Source organism: Gossypium hirsutum, chromosome D12 (assembly GCF_007990345.1).
Source record: "Gossypium hirsutum isolate 1008001.06 chromosome D12, Gossypium_hirsutum_v2.1, whole genome shotgun sequence".
Classification (NCBI taxonomy): Eukaryota; Viridiplantae; Streptophyta; class Magnoliopsida; order Malvales; family Malvaceae; genus Gossypium; species Gossypium hirsutum.
Genome location: NC_053448.1, coordinates 1,084,499 through 1,107,490, shown reverse-complemented (window position 1 = coordinate 1,107,490; position 22,992 = coordinate 1,084,499). Strand labels below are relative to the sequence as shown.

The following is a 22,992-nucleotide window of genomic DNA, read 5'->3' as shown; positions in this document are numbered from 1 at the left end:
CAAATTATATATATGTGTATTATAAATATATATTTTATATTTTATAGTTATGAGTTTTTAATATAAAAAAAATACTCGAATAATCAAAGTTAAATCTTAATTAAATTTTTTTTAATACAATTTTAAAATTTTCTTTATTTATTCATGTGAGGTTATAACATCTTGGCTATAAAAAGATTTTATTCCACATACGTATTTTATCTACTTAAAAAGTTAGATCTTATCAAAATAATTAGATAATCTTCATATTTCAATCCTATTTAGTTTATTATTGATGCAAAGTGTGAACAAGTACAATTGGTTCGAATTAGACTCGAATTATCATATTTTATATAAAATTATTCTTAAATAAGATGTTCAGTTCATATTTCAGATCGTATCGAATTAAAAAAAAAGAATTAAATATCTTATATTAACTATACTTTTTACTATTTATATATTAATAAAATTCTTAAAAATATTTTTAATGTTTATATATTTTAAAATATGAATATAAATTAAAATATTTTATTATTTAAATTGAAATCGATGTAAACCGGACAGTGGAGTCACCCGGTCCATTACAGGTCTACTCATACCTCCAGTTCTATAGTATCAATGGTCAGAGTGTCCTTCTGGTTTGCCGGTTCTTTGATTGCGACACGAAGGCTGAGTAATCCACCTGCATTGTCTCCCTCGACCTATCGGCTTTAGAACGGTGCCGACGAGATGCGGGCTTCTCTTTCTCAACTGGGCAATATCTTGCCCATTCCCACGCTCTTCCGGTACTACAAACTTCACCCTTTGAATTTCCTTGTTTTTAGGGTTTTCCAAATTCCAAAATCTCGAAAAAGATTGAATTTTTTTTCTCGAATTTTCTTTTTTCAGGCAATTAGAGCAAGAAATGGAAACTGTTATCAAGGTGTTACAACCTGGACCCTTGGGAATCATCGAGCATAAATTCTCCGCTGAAGAAATCCGCGAAGCAAACGCCACGGTTCGTAAAGCCGTCGAGAATTGGCGGAGGAATGCAATTATAGAGCACAGAAATGGCATTTTGAAAGATTACATTCACAAGTGAACAATTATCATGCCGCTGTGTTCATTTTCAGTTGATGATTGAGGAAGGAATTTTGTAGAGATACGTTAAAAAGTAAAACCTTTTTGGTTAGTGTTTATTTCGGTATGTAGACTTTGCTATCAGTTATGAATAAAGTTATTAAATTTTCCTTTCAGTGTTTTTATTCCTGTAAATTGGTCTGCCCTTTCAAATATAGGGGAAAATCCTCTAATACATTGCAAGTTAAGATCTTTGAAACAGAATGAACAAAAACCAATGTGACCCCTTGTTTGGTTTTTAACTAGTTAATAAAAATTATCAGTATTTGTGGCAAGATGAATTTCGTTCGGAGTGGTTATCTCGGCAGACGTTAGAAGTTCATTTACCTGTTTCATTTTACTGGTTCATGTGTTTCTTAACCGGACTCGGTGAATGATTGTATTAATGACCAAAAACTGGTTTTTAATCCTTGGGAAGAAATGGAACAATGCTAAAATCATTATGCAGTTATCTGCTTTGAATTTAATCTCAGCAGGTATCTTTTGTCTGTATCTTAATGCTTCTAAGAATTCTTGGCCTTAAAACTTTGGGATGCTTCCAATGCCATATTTTGACATATATCTGCAAAGAGTCCGTGGACGATTCTCTGTTGCGAGTTGTTTCAGATAATTGATCCAGTATTGCTATCAGGTTGATTACTCGAATCCATGTTTATGCCATTAAATGTTGCATGTAATTCAAAGCATAGGCCAGGGGTGTTACATGAGGAATCTTGCTTTCCCAAGAAAGTTTACTAGGTAAGGAGTCTCTTCAGTGTCTGAAGTATCTAAAATTATCAATAGGTATCCATTTTCATCATGCCAAAATGGAAAAAGAAAAGAAAAGAAAAGAAGAGAGTCATGGTCTTTATATTGTTTTGCAACTCGGCATCAAAGCCTAGTTGAGAAAGTACATGTGTTCCATGTTCATATTACTCGCTGATGATCCACATGGAGGACCATATAACCTGATGGAGACTTCCAATGAGATCTTGCCCTATGAATACAACTGTTGCTTAGTATTCAGAATCTGGTTCAGCTGGTTTGCAGTACGGTATGCCGCCAAGTCAAATTTGAGTCTCTCTATGATATGGCATGTGCAATAACTGCTGCTGCTGAAGACCTCCTTGGGTACACAAACGAGATAAATTTGGAAACATGTGCTATGAAGTTTTTGAAGGCTAGTGATTGAAAATCAATATGAAGCAGTTCATTAAACTGGGGTTAACTTGTTTTTTGTTGATTGAAACTCTAGATGATCTCACCATAATGCAGAAGACAGACATTGTTAACACAAGTCTCAATATTAATTTTCCACTGAAAGGTCATCAATGCCTACAAATGAATAACTCATTCGATACTCCACTGTTCTTCCATTAAAAGATCGACCTTGTTAATTCAAGTAATTAATCTCACTGATTTTCAGTTCATGCTGCTATTACATTGCCTGCTCACCCTTAAGCTTATTGTCCTGTTTCTACTCCTATATTTTTATGTGCCAAGTGTTCCCAGGACATAATGAAACTACACTGTCAAGTCAAGGTTACTAAATGCAGCAAATAATAGCATATATATATACACCTTTATTTATCATAGACATGGGATGTTACAAAAGCAAGTTAAAATACAAGTTCCACTTAATTAAAGATTAGTACAAGGAAAATACTATGACCCTGCTCAGCCCCAAAAATTGTGTACAAGGATGGTGATAGTAGGGAAACACATAACAAAGCCATTTATAACTTTATTTTTGTTTAGTAGCTTGCATGGTGTTGAATTTTGAGTTAATGAAAGTTTACTTTTATCTTTCAAATCCATATTGCTCCAGCCCTTATGAGCAGTGGGACAAGCTGGTTCCTGAGTTGAAGGGACATGACTTGGTTAGGACCTCCAACCAGCTGTTGCCCTATGAAAACAGCAGGTACACTGGGATTGCACCCCATCTGCTGCAGTGCCCTTTCAATTTGTTGCCCATTCTGAATTTCATCGAGCTCGTAAACCGTTAGGTTCGCCCCAAACCCACTGATGAGAGTCTTGATGGTATGGCTCATGCAACAAGTAGTCCTGCTAAAGATGACCAAAGGCCTGTCAGCAACCATCCTTGTAACCACATCCATTGTCATGCAGCAGAGAAAGAGTTTCTTGGGAAATGTTTAAACTGCTTAGACTTGATGAGGAACTAACCACTATGGAGACCTTATTTATACTGTCCATCAACAGTAGATATGCTGAGAAAGAATAAAATAATCCAAAATATCTTCCTTCATATATTTGCCCCCTTGATGATTAAATTGATAAGGACATCCATAACATACTCAAAGTGAAACCATGCATGGGCCATGAGATATTTCTCCTTCGACACCTCTCAAAATATGGAAGAACAATTGGTCGCTTCTCAAGATTTTATATTTGAGATAACCTTTGATACGTTAATAATTTGCATTATATAGATTGACACATTCATGTATTCGTGTTGTAATTATTTTTTTCTCGTATTATGTTAACAAAGTCTATCTGGTATGACTAATTTTCTGCTCTCTATCATCTTTGCAGCATCTCTGCTGAAGTGGAGAAAGAAGTTGGGTTTATCCAATTTTCCCCTCAAATTCCAATGATTAGCATAAGTTCCTAGAGAAAGCAACGGAAAAAAGGAAGAGAAAAATGGAACCTTGATCTTTAATAGCATTGAAGGACTAATAAGAAAAAAACCAAAAAACAAACGTAAATGACCGTACAAAGAAGCAAGAAGAAGATGCCTTGATGACCCACTACATTATCTAGTACTTCCTCTTTACATTAATTGCGTTCTTTACTTGCAAAAGAATGTGATGAAGCTGAGATATTCCTCCACATGTGGAACCCTATTGTTAGTGCACTCAACTATTGGAAAATGCCTTGAATTAATAGTAATCACCATGATTACAATGGATAGCATCTTAAGGTAATGGTAGATTTGCAGTTTTTAATGAAGTTTTTTATTACTGTGGGAAGCAAATTTAGAACTTTCTTAGAAAGCGTTAACAATTGTGTTTGATACTTCCACAATGTTTATCATATGAATTAATAATGAATTACTACTGCCGGTTAAGTTTTAGTTCAGTTGACTCTGTTACCATTATAACAACAAAAAAAATTTCGGTTTGAACAAACTTAAACATATTTTATATCATGACTTGTTTAAAGATTAATAATAATAATAATAATAATAATAATAATAATAATGGGTTACTACTTTTATTAAGTCCTTTTATTTCTCTTAAAAAAATTACACATTTTTGTTATCATTTATTTAGGAACTGGTAAAATTCGAGTCACTCCACGAATTTTGCATTGATTCATTTCAAATGAAGAAATTTTTTTTTTAAAAAGGTGAATGTATGTGATGAAATGGGACAATTGTAGTAAATGCTTATTTCGCTTTACCTTGTTCTAATTTGTAAATCACTATTTTACCTAAAAATGATATATAACTTGAATGAAAAAATTATGTATAATTTAAATTGAAAATTAAGTAATAAATATAGTAAGGTGCTTCATGGAAACGTAAGGCAATCCTCGCCTCAACACCCCTCCATTGCCATCCCTACATCCATCTATCTCAAGTAAGCTAGCTTATAGTATCATAATCTCTGCACAGTTTTTTGGTATTAATTTATCAAGTCAGAATATGTGGCCATGTTAGAACAACATTCAATCCACCAATTTGAATCTGCTTTTCTTCTTTGTCTGTTGATAGCATCAACAAATTTACTTTGTTTTACAATATTAAAGGGTCATCGATGCCTACAAATGAAGAGCTTATTTGATACTTGATTGTTTTTTCCATTAAAAGATCAACCTAGTTAAAACAAGTAATTAACCTCAGTAATTGATTTTCAGCTCATGCTGCATTGCACGCCAAGTCAAGGTTCAAGCCACTAATAGCAGATATACCTTTATTTAGAATAGATAAGGGATATTACATAAGCAAGTTAAATTACAAGTTCCACCTAGTTAAAATTTAGTAAAAGGAAAATGCTATGACCCTGCTCAGCCCCAAAAATGGTGTACAACTATGCTCTGCAAATATATGTGGACACAGACAACAAAACCATTTCTCACTTTATTTTTGCTGAATAGCATGCATGGTATTGAACTTTTAAGTTAATGAAAGTCTACTTTATCTTTCAAATCCATATAGCTCTAGCACTTTTGAGCAATGGGACAAGCTGGTTCCTGAGTTGGAGGGACATGACTTGGTTAGCACCTCCAACCAGCCGCTGCCCTATGAAAACAGCTGGTACACTGGGATTGCACCCCATCTGCTGCAGTTCCCTTTCAACTTGTTGCCCATTCTGAATTTCATCGAGCTCGTAAACCGTGGGGTTCGCCCCGAACCCATTGATGAGAGTCTTGATGGTATGGCTCATGCAACAGGTGGTCCTGCTAAAAATGACCACTGGCCTGTCAGCAACCATACTTGTGACCACATCCATTGTTATATATGCAGCAGAGAAAAGAGTTCCTGGTAATGTGAGAGCTGAATGAAGCTTATTGGGAATATGTTTAAACTTCTTAAGCCTTGATGAGGAACTAACCACCCCTGGAGACCATATTTATAATGTCCATGAACAGTAGATGCTGAGAATTGGAATAAAATAATCCAAAAGATCTTGATGATTAAACTGAAAAGGACATCCATATCTCCTAGTCCTTGCATTCAGTACTAACAAGTTGCACAGCAGTTACAGTATGATAAATATACAACATATGTATATATATATATATATATATTTAAAACGGCTACACTATCCTTAACATTTAGAGAAGAGGGAGGGCAAAGTGTTCCATGCATGAGCCATGAGATATTATTTCTACTTTTGAGTACATCAACTTGGTTGCTTATCAAGATTTTTTTCGAGACATTCTATCTTTATATAAATTTTGATACATTTGTGTTCTAATTATCTTTCACATGTAAATGTAAACCGGAAAAAGAAGGTGGGTCTATCCAATATACGAGATAGCACTTTTGTGATCGTTTTTAGGTTCCTTCATATCCCAATGATTCGCATAAGTTCCAATTCAGGAAAACCGAAAGGTAACAGTGAAAGCGAAGGTATTGACCGTACAAAGAAGCACGAAGAAGATGCCTTGAGGACCCACAACGTTATCTAGTACTTGCACGTGGAAAAGAATGTGTTAAGAAATGGCTTAAAATTGGTAGTGGATTGTTGTTGTTGGTAGTGGGTTGTTGGTGGTAGTGGATTAGTGGATGGTTGTTGGTGTCCATTTTCAACCACAAATCTTTACCAAAGTTTTGGACAATTATGTCCTTGAACTCTCTTATAAATAGAGAGGTTCATTAGCCATATTTATCATCCCAAACCAAGAGAGAGCAAAGCTTGTTCTTTGAAAGCTAGGATTTTAGCTTTCGGGTTTTCTATAGGGGTTGAGAGTTGTGAGGTTCTCGGGTTGTGTCTTGAGTGTAAAACACTTGTAATCTTCATCTTGTTATAGTGAAATTTCTTTTCGCCTCTGCCCGTGGACGTAGGCATTAAAGCCGAACCACGTAAATCCTTGTGTTCACTTTATTTTTCGTTCCGGTCAATTTACTTGTAGTCATATCGGAGTTCTCGAATCGATCCTTTCCGCAACAAATTGGTATCAGAGCGTAGTTGAAGGAGTGATAATATTTTCTGAATTGCCCTGTGACTGCAGCTTTGTCTGATCTTTCACATCAGGAAGAAAATATTATCATTCATTCAAAGGTTCCAAATTATGGCTACAAGTGTTTCATCGACTAAGTATGATGTCGAGAAATTTACCGGGAAAAATAGTTTCAGTTTATGGCGCATCAAGATGCGGGCAGTGCTGGTTCAACAAGGATTGCTAAAAGCATTGTCTGGTAAAGATAAATTACCAAGCACGCTTTCGGAAGAGCAAAAGGATGACATGCTAGAAAGAGCACATAGTGCTATTCTGCTATGTCTAGGAGATGAAGTGCTACGAGAAGTAGCGGATGAGAAAACCGCGTCCGGTTTGTGGCTCCGGTTAGAGAGCAAGTACATGACGAAGTCATTGACGAACCGGCTCTACCTCAAGCAAAGACTCTATGCCCTGAAGATGGAGGAAGGTACACCTGTTTCCCAGCACCTGGATAAATTCAATTCCATTATCATGGATTTGAATAATATCGATAACAAAATCGATGATGAGGACCAAGCAATAATTGTTTTGTGTTCTTTGCCTCCCTCGTATGAGAATTTTGTTGATACAATGATGTACGGTCGTGATGACCTGACTCTAGAGGAGGTGAAAAATGCCTTAAGTTCCAGTGAGTTGAGGAAGAAAATCACTGGTAAGGTGGTCGAAAACAATGAAGGCGAAGGCTTGGTTGCTCGAGGAAGATCCAAGGCAAAGGGTGGAAGTTCAAGTAAAAGCCATCCTAGATCGCAGTCCAAGAAGAGAATACAGTGCTACTACTGTAAGAAGTACGGGCACATGAAGGTAGATTGTCCGAAAAGGAAGGAGAAATCAGAATCACAGGAGCAACAAAATGATCGTGCGAATGTAGCTGATGCAGATTCTTCAAGTGATGCCGAGATCGTTCTTGCAGTATCCGACTCTTACGCTGGTGGGAGATGGATTCTTGATACGGGAGCTACATTTCATATAAGTACTTCGAAAGATGCATTCTCAACATACGAGAAGCATTCTGGTTCAGTACTAATGGGAAATGACCACGCATGTCAAGTCATGGGGATTGGCACAGTTCGTATAAAGATGTTTGACGGTATTGTTAGAACTCTAACTGATGTTCGGTACATTCCAGAAATGAAGAAAAATTTGATCTCTTTGAGTACGTTGGACAAGAAAGGCTTTCGGTACTCTGCTGAAGGTGGAGTTCTCAAGGTATTCTCGGGTGCTTTGACTGTGATACGTGGTAATTTGGAGCGGGGCCTTTACTTCCTCGATGGTTCCTCGGTTACAGGTGTTGCGGGAGTGTCATCATCAGATGATCTAGATTCTGACACCACGAAGTTATGGCATATGCGGCTCGGGCATATGAGCGAGAGAGGCTTATCGGTGCTAAGCAAACGAGGATTATTGTCTGGGCAGTGTACAGGAAAGTTGAATTTCTGTGAGCACTGCGTCTTCGGTAAGCAGACTCGGGTAAAGTTCAGCACTGGGATTCACAAGACAAAAGGCACAGTGGATTACTTCCATTCTGACCTTTGGGGGCCTTCTCCGACAATTTCTAAAGGTGGTTACAGATATCTGCTTACCTTTATCGATGATTACTCGAGAAAGGTTTGGGTGTATTTTCTGAAGAGCAAGTATGAGGTTCTCATCAACTTCAAGCAATTTAAAGCTTTGATCGAAAATCAAACAGGAAAGAAGATCAAGCGATTCCGGACGGATAATGGCTTGGAGTTTTGCTCAGGTGAATTCAATGAGTTCTGCAAAATGAAGGAATAGTGAGACACCGCACTGTTCGTCGAACACCACAACAAAATGGAGTTGCAGAACGCATGAATAGAACTCTCTTGGAGCGAGCTCGTTGCATGCGATCAAATGCTGGGCTCGGTGAAGAATTTTGGGCTGAAGCTGTTAATACTGCTTGTTATTTGGTTAACAGATCTCCGTCAACAGCTATTGAGCTGAAGACTCCTGAGGAAGTATGGTCTGGTTCTCCTGCTGATTACTCTGGTTTAAGAGTGTTTGGCTGCCCTGCGTATGCTCATGTAAATGAGGGAAAACTCAAACCGAGGGCGAAGAAATGCATATTTCTTGGATACGGCCAAGGGGTGAAAGGATACAGGTTGTGGTGTCCTGATCCGGTTTCGTCCAAGTTCATCATCAGCAGAGATGTGACTTTTGATGAGTCATCCATGCTTCGATCCACCACAAATTCCCGGGAAAAGGAGGTGTCAGATAGAATGGGAGATCACGGTGTTGAGAAGCAGGTGGAGTGTCAGGTGGACGCTCCAATTCCTACGGAAGGTACTTCAGTCCAGGATGATCAAGTTGAGGTGCAAGATTCCGATGAAGATGAGTCACCTCAAGAAAAACCATATAGCATTGCCACTGGAAGAACGAAGAGACAAATCAAACCAAATCCGCGTTACGCTAATCTGGTGTCTTTCGCGCTCAGTGTGGCGGAGTCCATTGGTATAGAACCTTCCAGTTATAATGAGGCTGTCACGTGTGATGAGTCGGCACAGTGGGCAATTGCTATGAGTGAGGAGATAGAATCTCTTCACAAGAACCATACTTGGGAGTTGGTTAAGCCGCCAAGTAACCAGAAGATAGTTGGTTGCAAATGGGTCTTCAAGAAAAAGGAAGGCATCCTAGGGGTTGAAACAACTAGATTCAAGGCACGATTGGTTGCTAAAGGCTTCACTCAGAAAGAGGGGATTGACTACAATGAAGTTTTCTCCCCAGTCGTAAAGCATTCTTCCATTCGTGTATTACTTGCCATGGTGGCCAAGTCTGATCTAGAACTTGAGCAGCTTGACGTAAAAACGGCGTTCTTGCATGGTAAGCTCGAGGAAACAATCTACATGCGTCAACCAGAGGGTTTTACAGTTCCTGGTAAAGAAGACCATGTCTGTCTATTAAAGAAGTCTTTATATGGATTGAAACAATCCCCAAGGCAGTGGTACAAGCGGTTTGATAGCTTCATGATTCAGCATGGTTACACAAGATGTGACTATGATGCTTGTGTCTATCATCGGAAGCTCTCAGATGGTTCGCACATTTATTTGTTGCTGTATGTTGATGACATGTTAATTGCTTCCAAAAACATGTCGGAAATCAACAAGTTAAAGTCGCAGTTGAGTGGTGAGTTCGAGATGAAGGATCTGGGTGCTGCCAAGAAAATTTTGGGCATGGATATTCACAGAGATCGCAAGGCGGGCAAGCTTCGTGTGTCGCAGAAGAACTACATTGAAAAGGTTCTTCAACGCTTCGGCATGGATAAAGCGAAAACTGTGAGTACTCCGTTGGCACCACATTTCAAACTCTCTGCAGAGTTGTCACCACAATCTGATGAAGAAAAGCAGCAAATGTCTCACATTCCATACTCGAGTGCAGTTGGAAGCGTGATGTATGCAATGGTTTGCACTCGTCCAGACATTTCACATGCAGTTAGTGTGGTCAGCAGATACATGAGTTGTCCTGGCAAGGAACACTGGCAGGCCGTGAAATGGATTCTCAGGTACTTGAGAGGTTCTGCAGATTTATGCTTGGTATATAATCAGAGTGACTGCACTAGCAGTGTCACGGGCTATGTGGACTCTGATTATGCTGGAGATCTGGACAAAAGAAGATCTCTGACGGGTTATGTTTTCACTTATTCTGGAGGAGCCATTAGTTGGAAAGCTGTGTTACAGTCTACCGTAGCCTTATCTACGACTGAGGCGGAATATATGGCGTTAGCAGAAGCAGTGAAAGAAGCATTGTGGATGAAAGGTCTAGTAAGCAGTTTGGGTTTACAACAGGATTTCACTGTTGTATTTTGCGATAGCCAGAGTGCCATACATCTGACTAAAAATCAGATGTTTCATGAACGGACCAAACACATTGATGTCAGATATCATTTTGTTCGGGAACATGTTACGCAAGGTGACATTGTTATCAGCAAGGTTGCTACCGAGAAGAATCCTGCAGATATGTTAACTAAGGTGATCCCTGCATATAAGTTCAAGCATTGCTTGGACTTGATAGGTATTCGGGATTGATTAGCGCCAGAGAGGCGTTTGGAAGAGGTGATCCAGTTCGAGGAATTCACTATGATGTTCAGCTTGGTAAATTTCAAGCCAAGGTGGAGATTTGTTAAGAAATGGCTTAAAATTGGTAGTGGATTGTTGTTGTTGGTAGTGGGTTGTTGGTGGTAGTGGATTAGTGGATGGTTGTTGGTGTCCATTTTCAACCACAAATCTTTACCAAAGTTTTGGACAATTATGTCCTTGAACTCTCTTATAAATAGAGAGGTTCATTAGCCATATTTATCATCCCAAACCAAGAGAGAGCAAAGCTTGTTCTTTGAAAGCTAGGATTTTAGCTTTCGGGTTTTCTATAGGGGTTGAGAGTTGTGAGGTTCTCGGGTTGTGTCTTGAGTGTAAAACACTTGTAATCTTCATCTTGTTATAGTGAAATTTCTTTTCGCCTCTGCCCGTGGACGTAGGCATTAAAGCCGAACCACGTAAATCCTTGTGTTCACTTTATTTTTCGTTCCGGTCAATTTACTTGTAGTCATATCGGAGTTCTCGAATCGATCCTTTCCGCAACAGAATGTAATGAAGCTGAGATATTCCACCACATTGGAACCGCCATTGTTAGTGCACTCAACTGTTGAGAAATGCCTTGCATTAATAGTAATCGCCCTATGATTTAGGTTGAAATATGCACCCAATCGTTGGTTAATTAGTATAGCATATTACATCAACACCGACTTAGTCTAAAGCATAGTTTTTCATGCGATTTGAAATCATTTTAATAGGTTTGTTTTCAAATGCTGCTAATAGTAAACATTAAATTATCAACAGAAAAAGGGGGTTGGCTAATCGCCAGATTAGGATTCTTAACATATCTTTGCCCCTTATCTTCAATTTGACTAAAGCTGAGAAGAGCTAGTCCATTCATTACTTCTATTGTCATATCTATTAAAAAAATGACGTTGATCACAAATTTTAAAGTTGTTTATTAAACATTCTAATATGATAACTTCTCTCTTGTTTTGCTCTTTCTAGTTCAATTTAGTGGATTGCATGTGAAGCTAATGATCCATTAGTAGGTTTTATAAAGTTTTAAACTGTGGGGGATGCAGTCATTGTGTTGATAACACTCCACAATGGGGGTATTTGGTCCTTTGACTTCCCATTCAAGAATGTGGGTTCGACTTGAAGCTAGCTAATATTAGCATCATCTCTGCATATATATATATTGGTGTTAATTTAATAAGTACTCAGAATATATTCTCATCATGTTACAACAACTGGATCCATATCATGATCTATCGCTTTATCCATCAACTATATCAATCCCACCAAAGTGAATCACGGTTATGGTGCATCTGCTTTTCTTCTTTGTCTCTTGATAACAGCATCAACAAAACTATGACTTTTGTTTTTCTGAGTGTAAAACGCGTTGTACGTTTCTATATATATACAACCTTTGAGTACGTACCAGATATCACCACGTAATATTATCACCAGCCAGCCAGGCATATATATATATATATATCTGCCCCGTTACCCTGGCTCATGATAAACCCAAAGGCCAGGGTCACTTTAACCCATTTCACTTAGATTTTTTCTTTAAAAAAAACCCCTGGATTCACTGTAATATTTTTAATGGACATATTCAGTTAACAGATAAATGTGTGAATTCATATCAATTTACTTCAGCACCTGCATGAATTGATCTATATGCTACTAATAATATTTATCAAGGAATATAAAAATGAGAAAGATATAGACTTTTTCGTTTTTTGTTTTCTGATATCTTTTTTGCAGAACCATTCATTTTAAGCACACTAGAAAAAATTTCCATCACACATTTATATACATGTATTTATATAAAAGATATATTCTTTGATTTGAATGAAAGAGATAATAGAGAGTGATAACGAAGACAACAAGTACACATGGATATGGTGAAGAAACCGACAGTTCGAGAATGTCAACTTTGGTGGATTCACCTGAAGTAGTACTTGATTGAACCACTAAAACAAAGCAGTAAGAGAAAGAAGAATACGAAGGCGGCTCCTGGCATCACAGCAACATGAATTTTTATTAACGTTCTTTGAATCAGTACTGCATGTTAGGAAGATTTGTTTATGAAGATTTCCCATATCAAGGTACAAAAAAAAAAAATCATTTTACTGTTGTTGATGAAAATCTAAAGTGTTATTCTGCAAATACTGATAATCGTCTTGAACTGGAAGCTGAATTTCTTTTACAGTGGCACAAAAATTCCCAATGACAGCAACAGCTGCATGGGGGTGATGGCATATATTTTTATACATATATGTATGCATCTTTCATGTTTGATGGATCAGTTGTTGTTTTCTTCTTTAGGTTAAACCACTTGCCTCACTATTCCATGTTTCTTATCTTCATGCCTCGACGTGAAAGTTGATGGTGACTTCATGGAGATTAACTGGTATCACTTTCTAGACCCATTTGATTGGTTAATTTAATTAAAATAAAGATAAGTATATGATTTGATCCCATTTTTATCCGGTACTAATTAAAAATCAGCTCGAATATAGCTTAACAAAAATTAAAATAAGAGTTTTATTTTAAAATAAGGAATTATGATCAGGTGTAATTTGATATCTATAAAATCGGTTTTAAAAAATAAAAATTTTGAAAATTCTTTTAAAAGATAATTTTGGGTTTATGTTGATTATGTACGAGAAAGATTTTAACATTCTCGTGATGCTCAAAACCGATACATTATTAATTACGTGTTATCAAAAAAATTAAAATTAAAATATTAATATTTAGTTATGAGCTACTTGTTTATAAATAAATAAATAAATTTATTAAAGGAGTTAATCGATGTCATTAGAGTCAAACTTAAAAATCTACTATTCAAGTGAATCACTGAGATACGATAAAGATATTTTTTGGTTAATGATGATCAATAAAACCTCTATCGTATTTTATGGCTAAAGGCTTTACTTTTCATCAGACTTTAAAAATATTCCTTTATTTACTTATTTTAAAATGTTTCCTTTTTCAGCTTCTTTTGCTTTTTCGGATTGGGCTTCCTTGTTTACTGGGTTGCCTTGATGGCTCAGACTTATTTTTTTGATTTGTTTCTTTTATTAAACCAGCCCGGTTATTTATCAAAAAAAAATGTTTAAAAGCTTTTTTTTTTTTGTATTTTCAAATATGAGTAATGTCAATCCAACCCAAATGCAATATTGAATAATAAATACACATTTTAAAAACCATATCAAAATCGGCAAAATAAGTCTTATAGGCGCTTTCTAGCTAACCATCAGATCCCAATGGAATAAACTCTAACAACAGTAACTTTTTTTTACCCTATAAATATCCCTCAAATATCATTATTTTTTCATTCACATCCTTCTCTCAATTCTCTCAAACCCTCTCAAGTTTCTCATTTTTAATAATTTTTGATATCTTTATTTAAAAATATTTTTTTAAAATTATCTCGTTTTTATTCTTTTAAATTGATTTCTCACGAATGGCTGCCTCCTTAATCCGCTTCGACGACAAACATATTTCCGCCGCCCAATTAGTAATGGTAAGATCGGAGTTTAATTTTTTTAAATTTAAATAATTTTAAATTTAAATTTTATTATAATTATATTTTTGTGTGTAAATAGACGGATGATTGTGTTCTGGAAGGCTTCATCCAGAACATGTTTGCATTGGTCTCACATAATTATATTTATTATAATTTAATTTTTAGTATAATTATATTTCCGCATGCGATTCTTAAAATTCATGGCCACTTGCAAGCGGCTGGATTCTTACATGCGTCTCGTATGTCTGAGGCCTACAAACTCAACTTGCAACTAATCAGCGTATTGGTGGAAATATGAAGGCCCAAAACATACACTTTCCACCTTCCACGCAACGAGTGTACAATCACACTCGAAGAAGTAGCGCTACAACTCGATCTGCCAGTGGATGGACCAGTCATCACGGGATTTGGGATCGTTTCGGACAAAGTGACCCTCTATCGATCACTGTTGGGGAAGGTCTTGGAGAAGTTTGAAGGTGGTCAGATATTAATGAACTGGTTGAAGGATAATTTCGACAAGCTCCCTGAAGACCTTAAAGACTGAACGGATGAGGAAATATAAAAATACACCTGAGCATATATCATGAAGTTAATTGAGGGCATTTTAATGCCCGAAAAATCTCAAAATTTGGTGCACATAAGGTGGCTACTACAACTAGTGGACTTCAATGACAACAAAAAACTAAGTTGGGGATCTGCTGTATTGCCCACGTTATACCGAGAGATGTGTCGGGCCACGCAATTGAGGTCAGCATCGATCGGTGGTTGTCTGCTTTTGTTGTAGTCGTGGGCTTGGTAGTGACTACCATTTTTATGTCTCAAGGTGACCGACCCATATATGTTTCCATTGGTGATAAGGTAAACATCATTTATTAACAAGTACGCAATTTGTACAATAATTTGTATTATTATACGTTTTGACTAACATATCACTTGTACAGGTGGAACTATAGGTCGAGCTACGTGGGATTGCTCGAGGTTCTAGAAGATATTAAGCTATTTTTATATCAACGGTTGGGAGCTAAGGTTAGTTACCTATTCTTTCAAACCTATATTAATTACGTAATAATTCGTAAAAAAATCATAAATAATGATATTTACAATTTTACTTATCAGTTTAAATGGATGTTGTACGTCGACATCGATGTCATATCCTGCATCTCGCCGAAAGTTTTGAGAAATAGATAGATGAGAGACGTGAATATGCCGTTGGTAGTGTATGCGACAATGGAAATGCACAAAATAGACAGGGTGTTGAGGCAATTCGGGTGGAGGCAACGAATTCCACCACCACCGCAAGACCTGAAGGAACTGCACAATGTGGACATATGGGGGAATGACAACATTGAATGGTTGAAAGCAATGCTATTAATGCTGGGGCCCCAACATTTCACTGTACAAAGAACAAGTAGGCTTCGTATGCCTTGAGTTTCTACAACACCCGCATAATTTCTATTGATCATGCCTCTCCCGAATATCCATATTGTTCCTTATTTAGGCGAAATTCGGGTGACCTTTCGAGACGTAACATAGGTTTTTATTTGGCACCATCTCGAACGGTGCGCTGGACACAAGTGACCATATATTCTCATTTGAGACCGGTGGGAATTTAGGACTCCACACACTTCGAATGCATTGTAGTCGGTGGACGTCATTGATGTAAGGTGCGTACTCAATCTGTATGTTCTCACAAGCAGCAATTGCATATGTGCATGAGAACCGAAGTGCTTGGAAGCTCCCACAATTGCAGGTCTCTTCCGTTAAGTTTACACGATAGGATGCACCTGACATTTCTTGGTCGGGCCTAACATGCTCGGTGACTCAAAAATCGAGGTTACGATGTGAGTGGCACACTACATACATCATGTTCGTTCTCGCTGTACTTCACCGAATCTCTTTCATCATGTCATAGCAGAATGTACCGCTGCTCGCTATTTGTCCAGCATACGCCGACTCCCTCTTAGGGAACAAGACAACCAATCGAAAGTATATCTCTTTGGCAAGCGATGTTACCGGCAAATAATGCATCCTCTTTAGTAACGAATTAATGCAGTCCGTCAAGTTTGACGTCATGTGCCCGTATTGTAGACCACTGTCGTACGATTGCATCTACTGTTCGAACGGTATATTCGAAACATATGTCGCACTGTAGGCATTAATGATGGTTGTTGTTCAACTTTTGATGGAAAACATATTGGACAAGCTTGTAACTTGTCGATAAAGAGATATTGTTTAGTGCAATGAAATAACCATATAATTGAAAATTTGATTTGCAGTGAATGCATATTTGGAACTACAAACCCAAGTCGGTGACTAGGTCTCACTCAATCATCGAAAGATTTTTTTCTATAGTAGATCTCACCAAGTCGTATGCAATACTAATGATGAGTGCGATCCCAAAGGGATCTATGATGATCAATCGCCGAGAGTATTTTGGTTCCCCTGTCCGATATGTCACATATGTTGGTCTGCAGGCAAACGAGGTGGTGCAATCGGCTTAGGAAAGAATCTCAGTCATCTGCCGTTTCTCTAGGAGTTATTGCGAAAGCTATAGGCAGAATCTTCCAATTACCATCTTAAGCAACGGCAAGCAATAGACGCTCTTGATACCTTCTGTACAGCCAGGTGCCGTCAATTTGGACCATAGGCTTATAGTGCTGAAATGCCTTTCTACATTGCTCGAAAGTCCAAAAGAACCGATGAAATACTCTTTTCCTAGGGACTATCTAATTGTCACAGTACCCTGGATGCATTTCAAGATCAGTTATGGAACCTGGCACGTACCGATCTAATACCTGACACCATTTCTATAAATAGTTATATGAACCCTCTCACCCGTGATACAACTTTTCCGTAGCCTTCTGTTTTGCAACCCATACTTTGTAGCACGTTGGAATGTACTAGTACTGGCTACGTATGTTCACAATCAACACTGATATTTCAATCTGCGGATAGGCCTTCACCATCGGCAGAACAATGTCAACAATCATGTCTGACTCTAGCCTCGGATGGTCCTAATTTGCACCAGTCGTAACACATGTATGGGGATCGATATATTTCTTTATCGTCCATATCCCGATTTTCTTCCAGTAAGACGCCATGATTTTTCACTTACACCTTCCGTCCTTCGTTGCGCACTTTCTTTCGAATTTCTCGGAGCGAGATTTCATGATGTAGTAGTTCACATTATTCTTGATGTTGTACCGCTTCAATGCAACAAGAAAAACATCTTTATTGGGGTATTCCATTGAAACTTCTAGTACTCGTACATCACGAACTGTGCTTGCATGTCCAAGTGTTCTGTGCGGAAGCCGAGAAAACTCTAAAGTCTAAATCATTAAGACATTGAATTTTATTATCAATTTGTTTTTTTTTATTTTTCATGTTTTTTGACATTCCTAAGGTTGGCATGTTATTTTCAAATATATATTTTTCACTAATAAAATTTTTGTATTACAATTACGGGCTGTTTGGTTAGGGGAATAGGAATGCATTCCCCCGAATCCATTCCGTCCCTAATACGCCCGCATCACATAATAGGCATTCCCCCATTCAGCGCTGATTAGGGATTCTTTACCCGTTTCTTATTTTCGTTTCTTATTTTCGTTTCCTTTTTCTGCCTCATCGTTTTCTGCTTCTTCTTCCACCGATATTGCAGAGGTAAATTCTGCTTCTTCTTCCATCGTTTTCTTATTTGGTGGCCCGTACGGGTCATTTTCAGCAAAGGTACGTGCTGGTTTTTGTCTTCAGCAAGGGTATGTGTTCTCGGTCTGCATTTTTGAACTCATATACATTTACTTTCACAACAAGCATTTCCGAGTATTACTTACTCAAGAGGACTTCAATACTTTACCTTCTTGGTTGTTCTTCCAGGCTTATGCTTCTGAAGTGTGTGGAGAAGAGTATCGGGCTTTGGCACTTTCAGTTGTAAGATGATTGATTTTGTAGTCGGTTGGGTACATCATCTGGTTTTTGCAGTATTATACTTATATCAGACTTGGCATTTCAGGTTAGTACATCGCGAGGCATAGGACTGATTATTGGCCCTGCTATTGGAGGATTCTTTGCACAGGTAGAGATGTTCCATCGCTCCACTCTTTACGCAGATTGTTAAAGAAAATTTTCTTGCCTTCTAACCATATTTATTACTTCAAGTATGGCCTCTTAGCCTGTAGAGAAATATCCAAATCTTTTCGCGGAAAGCTCCATTTTCGTGAGGTAGTCCACATTGCTTTTTTTTATCCACATGTCATATTTTTTCCCATTTTCTCTTTATGTGGTGGTGTTTTGATGTGCATACAATTGCAGATTTACCTACTTCCTACCATGCCTCATAACATCAGTTTATGCTGTTGGATCTCTTGTTGCCTGCAAATGGCTTCCAGTAAGTTTCAAACTCATTTTCTCATCTTTTGCATTTTCTTGTTCCCTCTCTGGCTTGGGGAATTGGTAATTACAATAGAAGTTCATGATCAATAAAGACATTGTTCTATAGGTTTGAACTTTGGATATTTGACTATTAGACACAGGTATCCATCATTCATCCCTAAGTCTGAGCAACATAGCTGCGCATTAAGATTAAGTTTACTTTCTATTTCTTTCAGTCTTCAATATGTTTTTCATTTATTGGCTGTTTACTGGTTTATATGCATGCATTTGCCTCCAGTTTGCACATTATGATTGATTCTTAGAGAAAAAAAATATTGCATTAGGCACTGAGACAAGTTTAATCCTTTTATGGGGTATGCTTCTTATATAGGCGATTTATAAGATTTCTGTTGTTTATTTCTTTCTCCTTTCTGGTGACGAACACTTACACAGGAAACATTACACAAGCATGCTGAAAAGGCAAATGAGAGAGCTGATTTACATGATATTTCAGAACATTCTTCAAATGATTCCGGCCAGAAAGATAACATAGTAGAACTAGAAGATAAACAGATTCACAAATCAAATCTCTTAAAAAACTGGCCACTAATGTCTACAATCATCCTATACTGCGTTTTCTCACTTCAAGAAATGGCTTACTCTGAAGTAAGTTATATCCCTTAAATACAATTTATTGTCATCCCCTATGCCTATCTGACTTAAGTACAAACTTCTCACATTGTCTAGGATTCATCATGATCTGATCTTCACATATTCTTGATAAATATATGTGTGTGTGTGCTAGAGTTGTTCGTGTTTTACATAAGACACTTGACATGTCTTTGCTGATATTTTCACTTTGGGCAGTTAGTGATAAAAAATATGGAGGATTAAGCTTTTCATCCCAAGATGTTGGTGAAGTTCTTGCTATCTCTGGTATATCCATAACTTTCAATGTTGCAATAATTTCCTATTTGAATTTTTCTTTTTCAGAAAGCGTTAGTCTAATAGCATGCTTTCCATCATTTCCAGGATTTGGTCTTCTACTGTTTCAACTGCTGTTGTATCCACCAGTTGAGAGACGCCTTGGGCCTCTCATGGTTACACGCCTTTCAGCTGTAAATTCCTACTTCCACATCACTGTATTCCTATACTTCTTTTCTTTGGGTTAATCTATAGATACACCTTTTAATTTTTAACCATTTGGCACCTAAAGAGAAATAAAATTTATAATCAAATTATTATATTTTATTTTCATCAAGTAAATTAAACCAAATTGACTGATGTTGTTAAATAAAATGCTGACCTGTAACTTCATTGACCAATAGTAAATCCTCACTTCTTGGATCAATGTTAGAAAATATTTGACTTGACTTATGGCGGATCAGTATTGGTTACAATTCCACATGAACTCCAGGTTCTGAATCCAATGAATACACTGAAATGAATCAGACACGTTTCTTTTAAACTGTTTTTCTTTCTTTGTTCTTTTCGGTTGAAACCGTCTGATTTATGGGGCAAATTCATTGGTATCGTGTAGGTTTTACTTGTTACTGGATTATTCATATTGCTGAACAATGCAGTGGTAATGTTTTCTGCCCATATTTTGGGAAATATTTCATGTTAAATCTATGTTGAACCCTTCATTTTGCTTTTCAGACATGGGGGTGGACATACAACCCTCCAAATACATAGAAACACTGAGAAAAACAATTGTATTAATTGACTTTGATTGTATATACATGAATTATCATTCCTCTCTCTGGTTTCAACATTGTTTGTTTATTCTTTTTCTTGTTTCAGCCTCAGAGTCAGAGAGAGGCTGCTAATGCCATTTCAATAACTGCAATGTCTGTTTTCAAAGCATTTGGTCCAGCAGGAGGAGGAGCGCTGTAAGTATCTTTTTTCTTTCCATTTTCTGTATGTATTTTAGCTTTTTACATATGAATTACACTAGTCTATTTGAGCAGCAAAATCTGCACAGTTCAGCACTTTCAATTTTTACAAACTGACAATGCTTTTGTGCCACGATATCGTCGGCATATTCGAGATTTTGATGGAGAGGTCTTAGTTTACATTGTTGATAAAACGCTGAACTTAATTAATTCTTAAATTTCAAAGGTCTTGAAGGCCAAATGTGAGGGCTTCTTATTATGGTTGATTATATTGTTAAAATGAAATCTATAGAACCTGAACTAGGTCAAGTTGATGCATGTGGTCACCCTTAAAAAGTAATGCAGTAGATTTAGTGTTCGATTCCTACAATGTGCAACTTCTTCCCTTAACCTAAAGCCGCAACCTTTTTTATTACTCCTTGCTTAGAGAGACAAAACCAAAGATTATTTCAATCTTAAATTTAGCAAATGTTTGTTTTCTTCCTAGCCAATTTATATACCAGAACTACTATTTTCTCTTGACTCAATAAGGGTCTTATCAACCTTTTTTCGTTCATGAAAATGTAGATTTTCTTGGACACAAGAGAGATAAGTTGCCTCTTTTCTTCCAGGTTGGTAGTTGAATCCTAATAATACAGCTTCAAAATAGGCTCGGATCGATTTACTATATATACATGTGGGTATTTAATACAAGACATTTCTTTGATTTTTGGATTTTGGAAACGGGTGATCAAATGGTTTTCTTTGCGCTAAACGTGGTTCAATTTATTGGGTTGCTATTGACTTTCAAGCCCTTTCTTGCTGAACCGTACCAGAGAGAATAGCATCAACAATTATTTTTTTAGTTCACTTCATCTGTGTTCTCGTCATATGAATCATTGTTAATTAGTGAATTGACCCGAATAAAGTTTGTAATATTTGGGATAGTATGTTATTACAATGTTCTAACTTTTTTATGTTGAAAAATTGTATAGCGTATGGATTATGACATAGAATTTCATGAATTTCATGTAACTTTTTGTTAATATATGAATATTATGTTTATGCAAAATATAATTTTCAAATTATTTATTACTGCTAATATTTTTTTATTGTAGAATAATTAAATTATTTGTTTCACTAATGATATTTTAGCACATTAAATATGTATTGCAGTTTAAAAATAATAAAGTAGATTATTTTAAATTATATTTATAGTATTATATATTATGATTTTAGTAAATTCATATAAGAATAATTATATTGAATTTTATTAAATTATATTTAATAATAAATATTTTAAATTATATTTTATAGTATTATATATTATGATTTTAGTAAATTCATATAAGAATAATTATATTGAATTTTATTAAACTATATATTTTTATTAAATTATATTTAATAATAATTATTTTAAATTATATTTTATAGTATTATATATTATGATTTTAATAAATTCATATAAGAATATTTAATATTAAGAATTTTATTAAATTATATATTTTTATTAAATTATATTTAATAATAATTATGTTAAAATATGATTAAATGATTTATTATTTATATTAATAATCTTATTAAAATTTAATAACAATAACAATAATTATCTACCTAAAAAAAATTCCTGCTAAGGGTATTCTAGTCATTTTAGTTTTTTTCTTATACTATTACAACATCATTCTATTAAACTAAACACAAAAATATTATTATAGTTCTATTCCATTCCAGTCAACCAAACAATTGAATTACTATTACGCCTCTATTCTATTGCATCTAAACAATTGAATTACTATTACGCCTCTATTCTATTGCATCTCTATTCCATTACAGCGAACCAAACGTGCTCTTAGTGGTGAAGCCATTGGTAGGACCATTCGGGAAATTTTTTATTTAGATAATTTTATAATTTATAAAATTTTAAATCAGTAATGATAAAAATTATACTTTGACCCAAAAAAATGATAAAAATTTTATTTAATCGTTTTAAAATTATAAAAATATAGACTATTAAAATAATAAAAATATATTTTTACTATCGTAAAAATTCCGACTTCCCAAAAAACTCAAACCGCGCAGAATAATAAACCAAAAAAATTATGAGCCAACAAAACCCAAAGCTCAAAAATTAAGAACATCCTAAAATCACAAACGGGAGAGACTACCTAACCAGTAAGGGCTTAAAGCCACCGTAAACCATCATCGGAATGTTAGCATTCAACAAGGGAGGCCATTCCGCGATAAAACCCCAAAAGCAGGTACTAGAACCACCATGAATCAAAAGGAAAAACAACATAGGTTAGGATCACCATTGAATATGGCTCCCATCCCCAAACTTACAAATCTAGTGCGTAGACATCGCAGCTCCATCACATCTCGTCTAGCGATTCCGAGGATGGCAGAA

General features: G+C 36.1%; 4 protein-coding genes across 4 annotated transcripts; 2 read left to right on the top strand and 2 right to left on the bottom strand.

Annotated features, from left to right (window-relative positions):
- The first annotated feature begins 499 nt into the window (after positions 1 to 499).
- Positions 500 to 1,214, top strand: LOC121203620 (uncharacterized). The gene is made up of 2 exons (XM_041108120.1): positions 500 to 764; positions 868 to 1,214. The coding sequence occupies exons 1-2, from the start codon at positions 709 to 711 to the stop codon at positions 1,058 to 1,060; spliced, it is 249 nt and encodes an 82-aa protein (XP_040964054.1). The 5' UTR covers positions 500 to 708; the 3' UTR covers positions 1,061 to 1,214.
- A 1,435-nt stretch (positions 1,215 to 2,649) lies between these two features.
- Positions 2,650 to 3,223, bottom strand: LOC107939336 (monothiol glutaredoxin-S1). The gene has a single exon (XM_016872664.2). It carries the CDS (start codon positions 3,198 to 3,200, stop codon positions 2,886 to 2,888), a length of 315 nt encoding a protein of 104 aa, XP_016728153.2. The 5' UTR covers positions 3,201 to 3,223; the 3' UTR covers positions 2,650 to 2,885.
- Positions 3,224 to 4,989: 1,766 nt separating this feature from the next.
- Positions 4,990 to 5,625, bottom strand: LOC107939344 (monothiol glutaredoxin-S1). The gene has a single exon (XM_016872675.2). It carries the CDS (start codon positions 5,550 to 5,552, stop codon positions 5,244 to 5,246), a length of 309 nt encoding a protein of 102 aa, XP_016728164.2. The 5' UTR covers positions 5,553 to 5,625; the 3' UTR covers positions 4,990 to 5,243.
- Positions 5,626 to 15,549: 9,924 nt separating this feature from the next.
- LOC107936829 (probable peptide/nitrate transporter At3g43790) lies at positions 15,550 to 21,660 on the top strand. The gene is made up of 13 exons (XM_041107867.1): positions 15,550 to 15,754; positions 16,044 to 16,096; positions 17,887 to 18,006; positions 18,220 to 18,273; positions 18,356 to 18,418; positions 18,515 to 18,564; positions 18,655 to 18,730; positions 19,168 to 19,380; positions 19,563 to 19,650; positions 19,747 to 19,832; positions 20,255 to 20,299; positions 20,518 to 20,606; positions 21,177 to 21,660. Exons 1-13 carry the CDS (start codon positions 15,550 to 15,552, stop codon positions 21,199 to 21,201), a joined length of 1,167 nt encoding a protein of 388 aa, XP_040963801.1. The 3' UTR covers positions 21,202 to 21,660.
- Positions 21,661 to 22,992: the final 1,332 nt, after the last annotated feature.

Excerpts from the sequence above, each read along its gene's own strand:
- LOC121203620 (XM_041108120.1), top strand. The coding sequence starts at position 709 with ATGCGGGCTTCTCTTTCTCAACTGGGCAATATCTTGCCCATTCCCACG. Across the intron at positions 765-867 it reads CCCATTCCCACGCTCTTCCG|GCAATTAGAGCAAGAAATGG; the intron begins GTACTACAAACT and ends TTCTTTTTTCAG.
- LOC107939336 (XM_016872664.2), bottom strand. The coding sequence starts at position 3,200 with ATGACAATGGATGTGGTTACAAGGATGGTTGCTGACAGGCCTTTGGTC.
- LOC107939344 (XM_016872675.2), bottom strand. The coding sequence starts at position 5,552 with ATGGATGTGGTCACAAGTATGGTTGCTGACAGGCCAGTGGTCATTTTT.
- LOC107936829 (XM_041107867.1), top strand. The coding sequence starts at position 15,550 with ATGCCGTTGGTAGTGTATGCGACAATGGAAATGCACAAAATAGACAGG. Across the intron at positions 18,007-18,219 it reads CTTCCACCGATATTGCAGAG|GCTTATGCTTCTGAAGTGTG; the intron begins GTAAATTCTGCT and ends TTGTTCTTCCAG. Across the intron at positions 18,731-19,167 it reads TTGCCTGCAAATGGCTTCCA|GAAACATTACACAAGCATGC; the intron begins GTAAGTTTCAAA and ends ACACTTACACAG.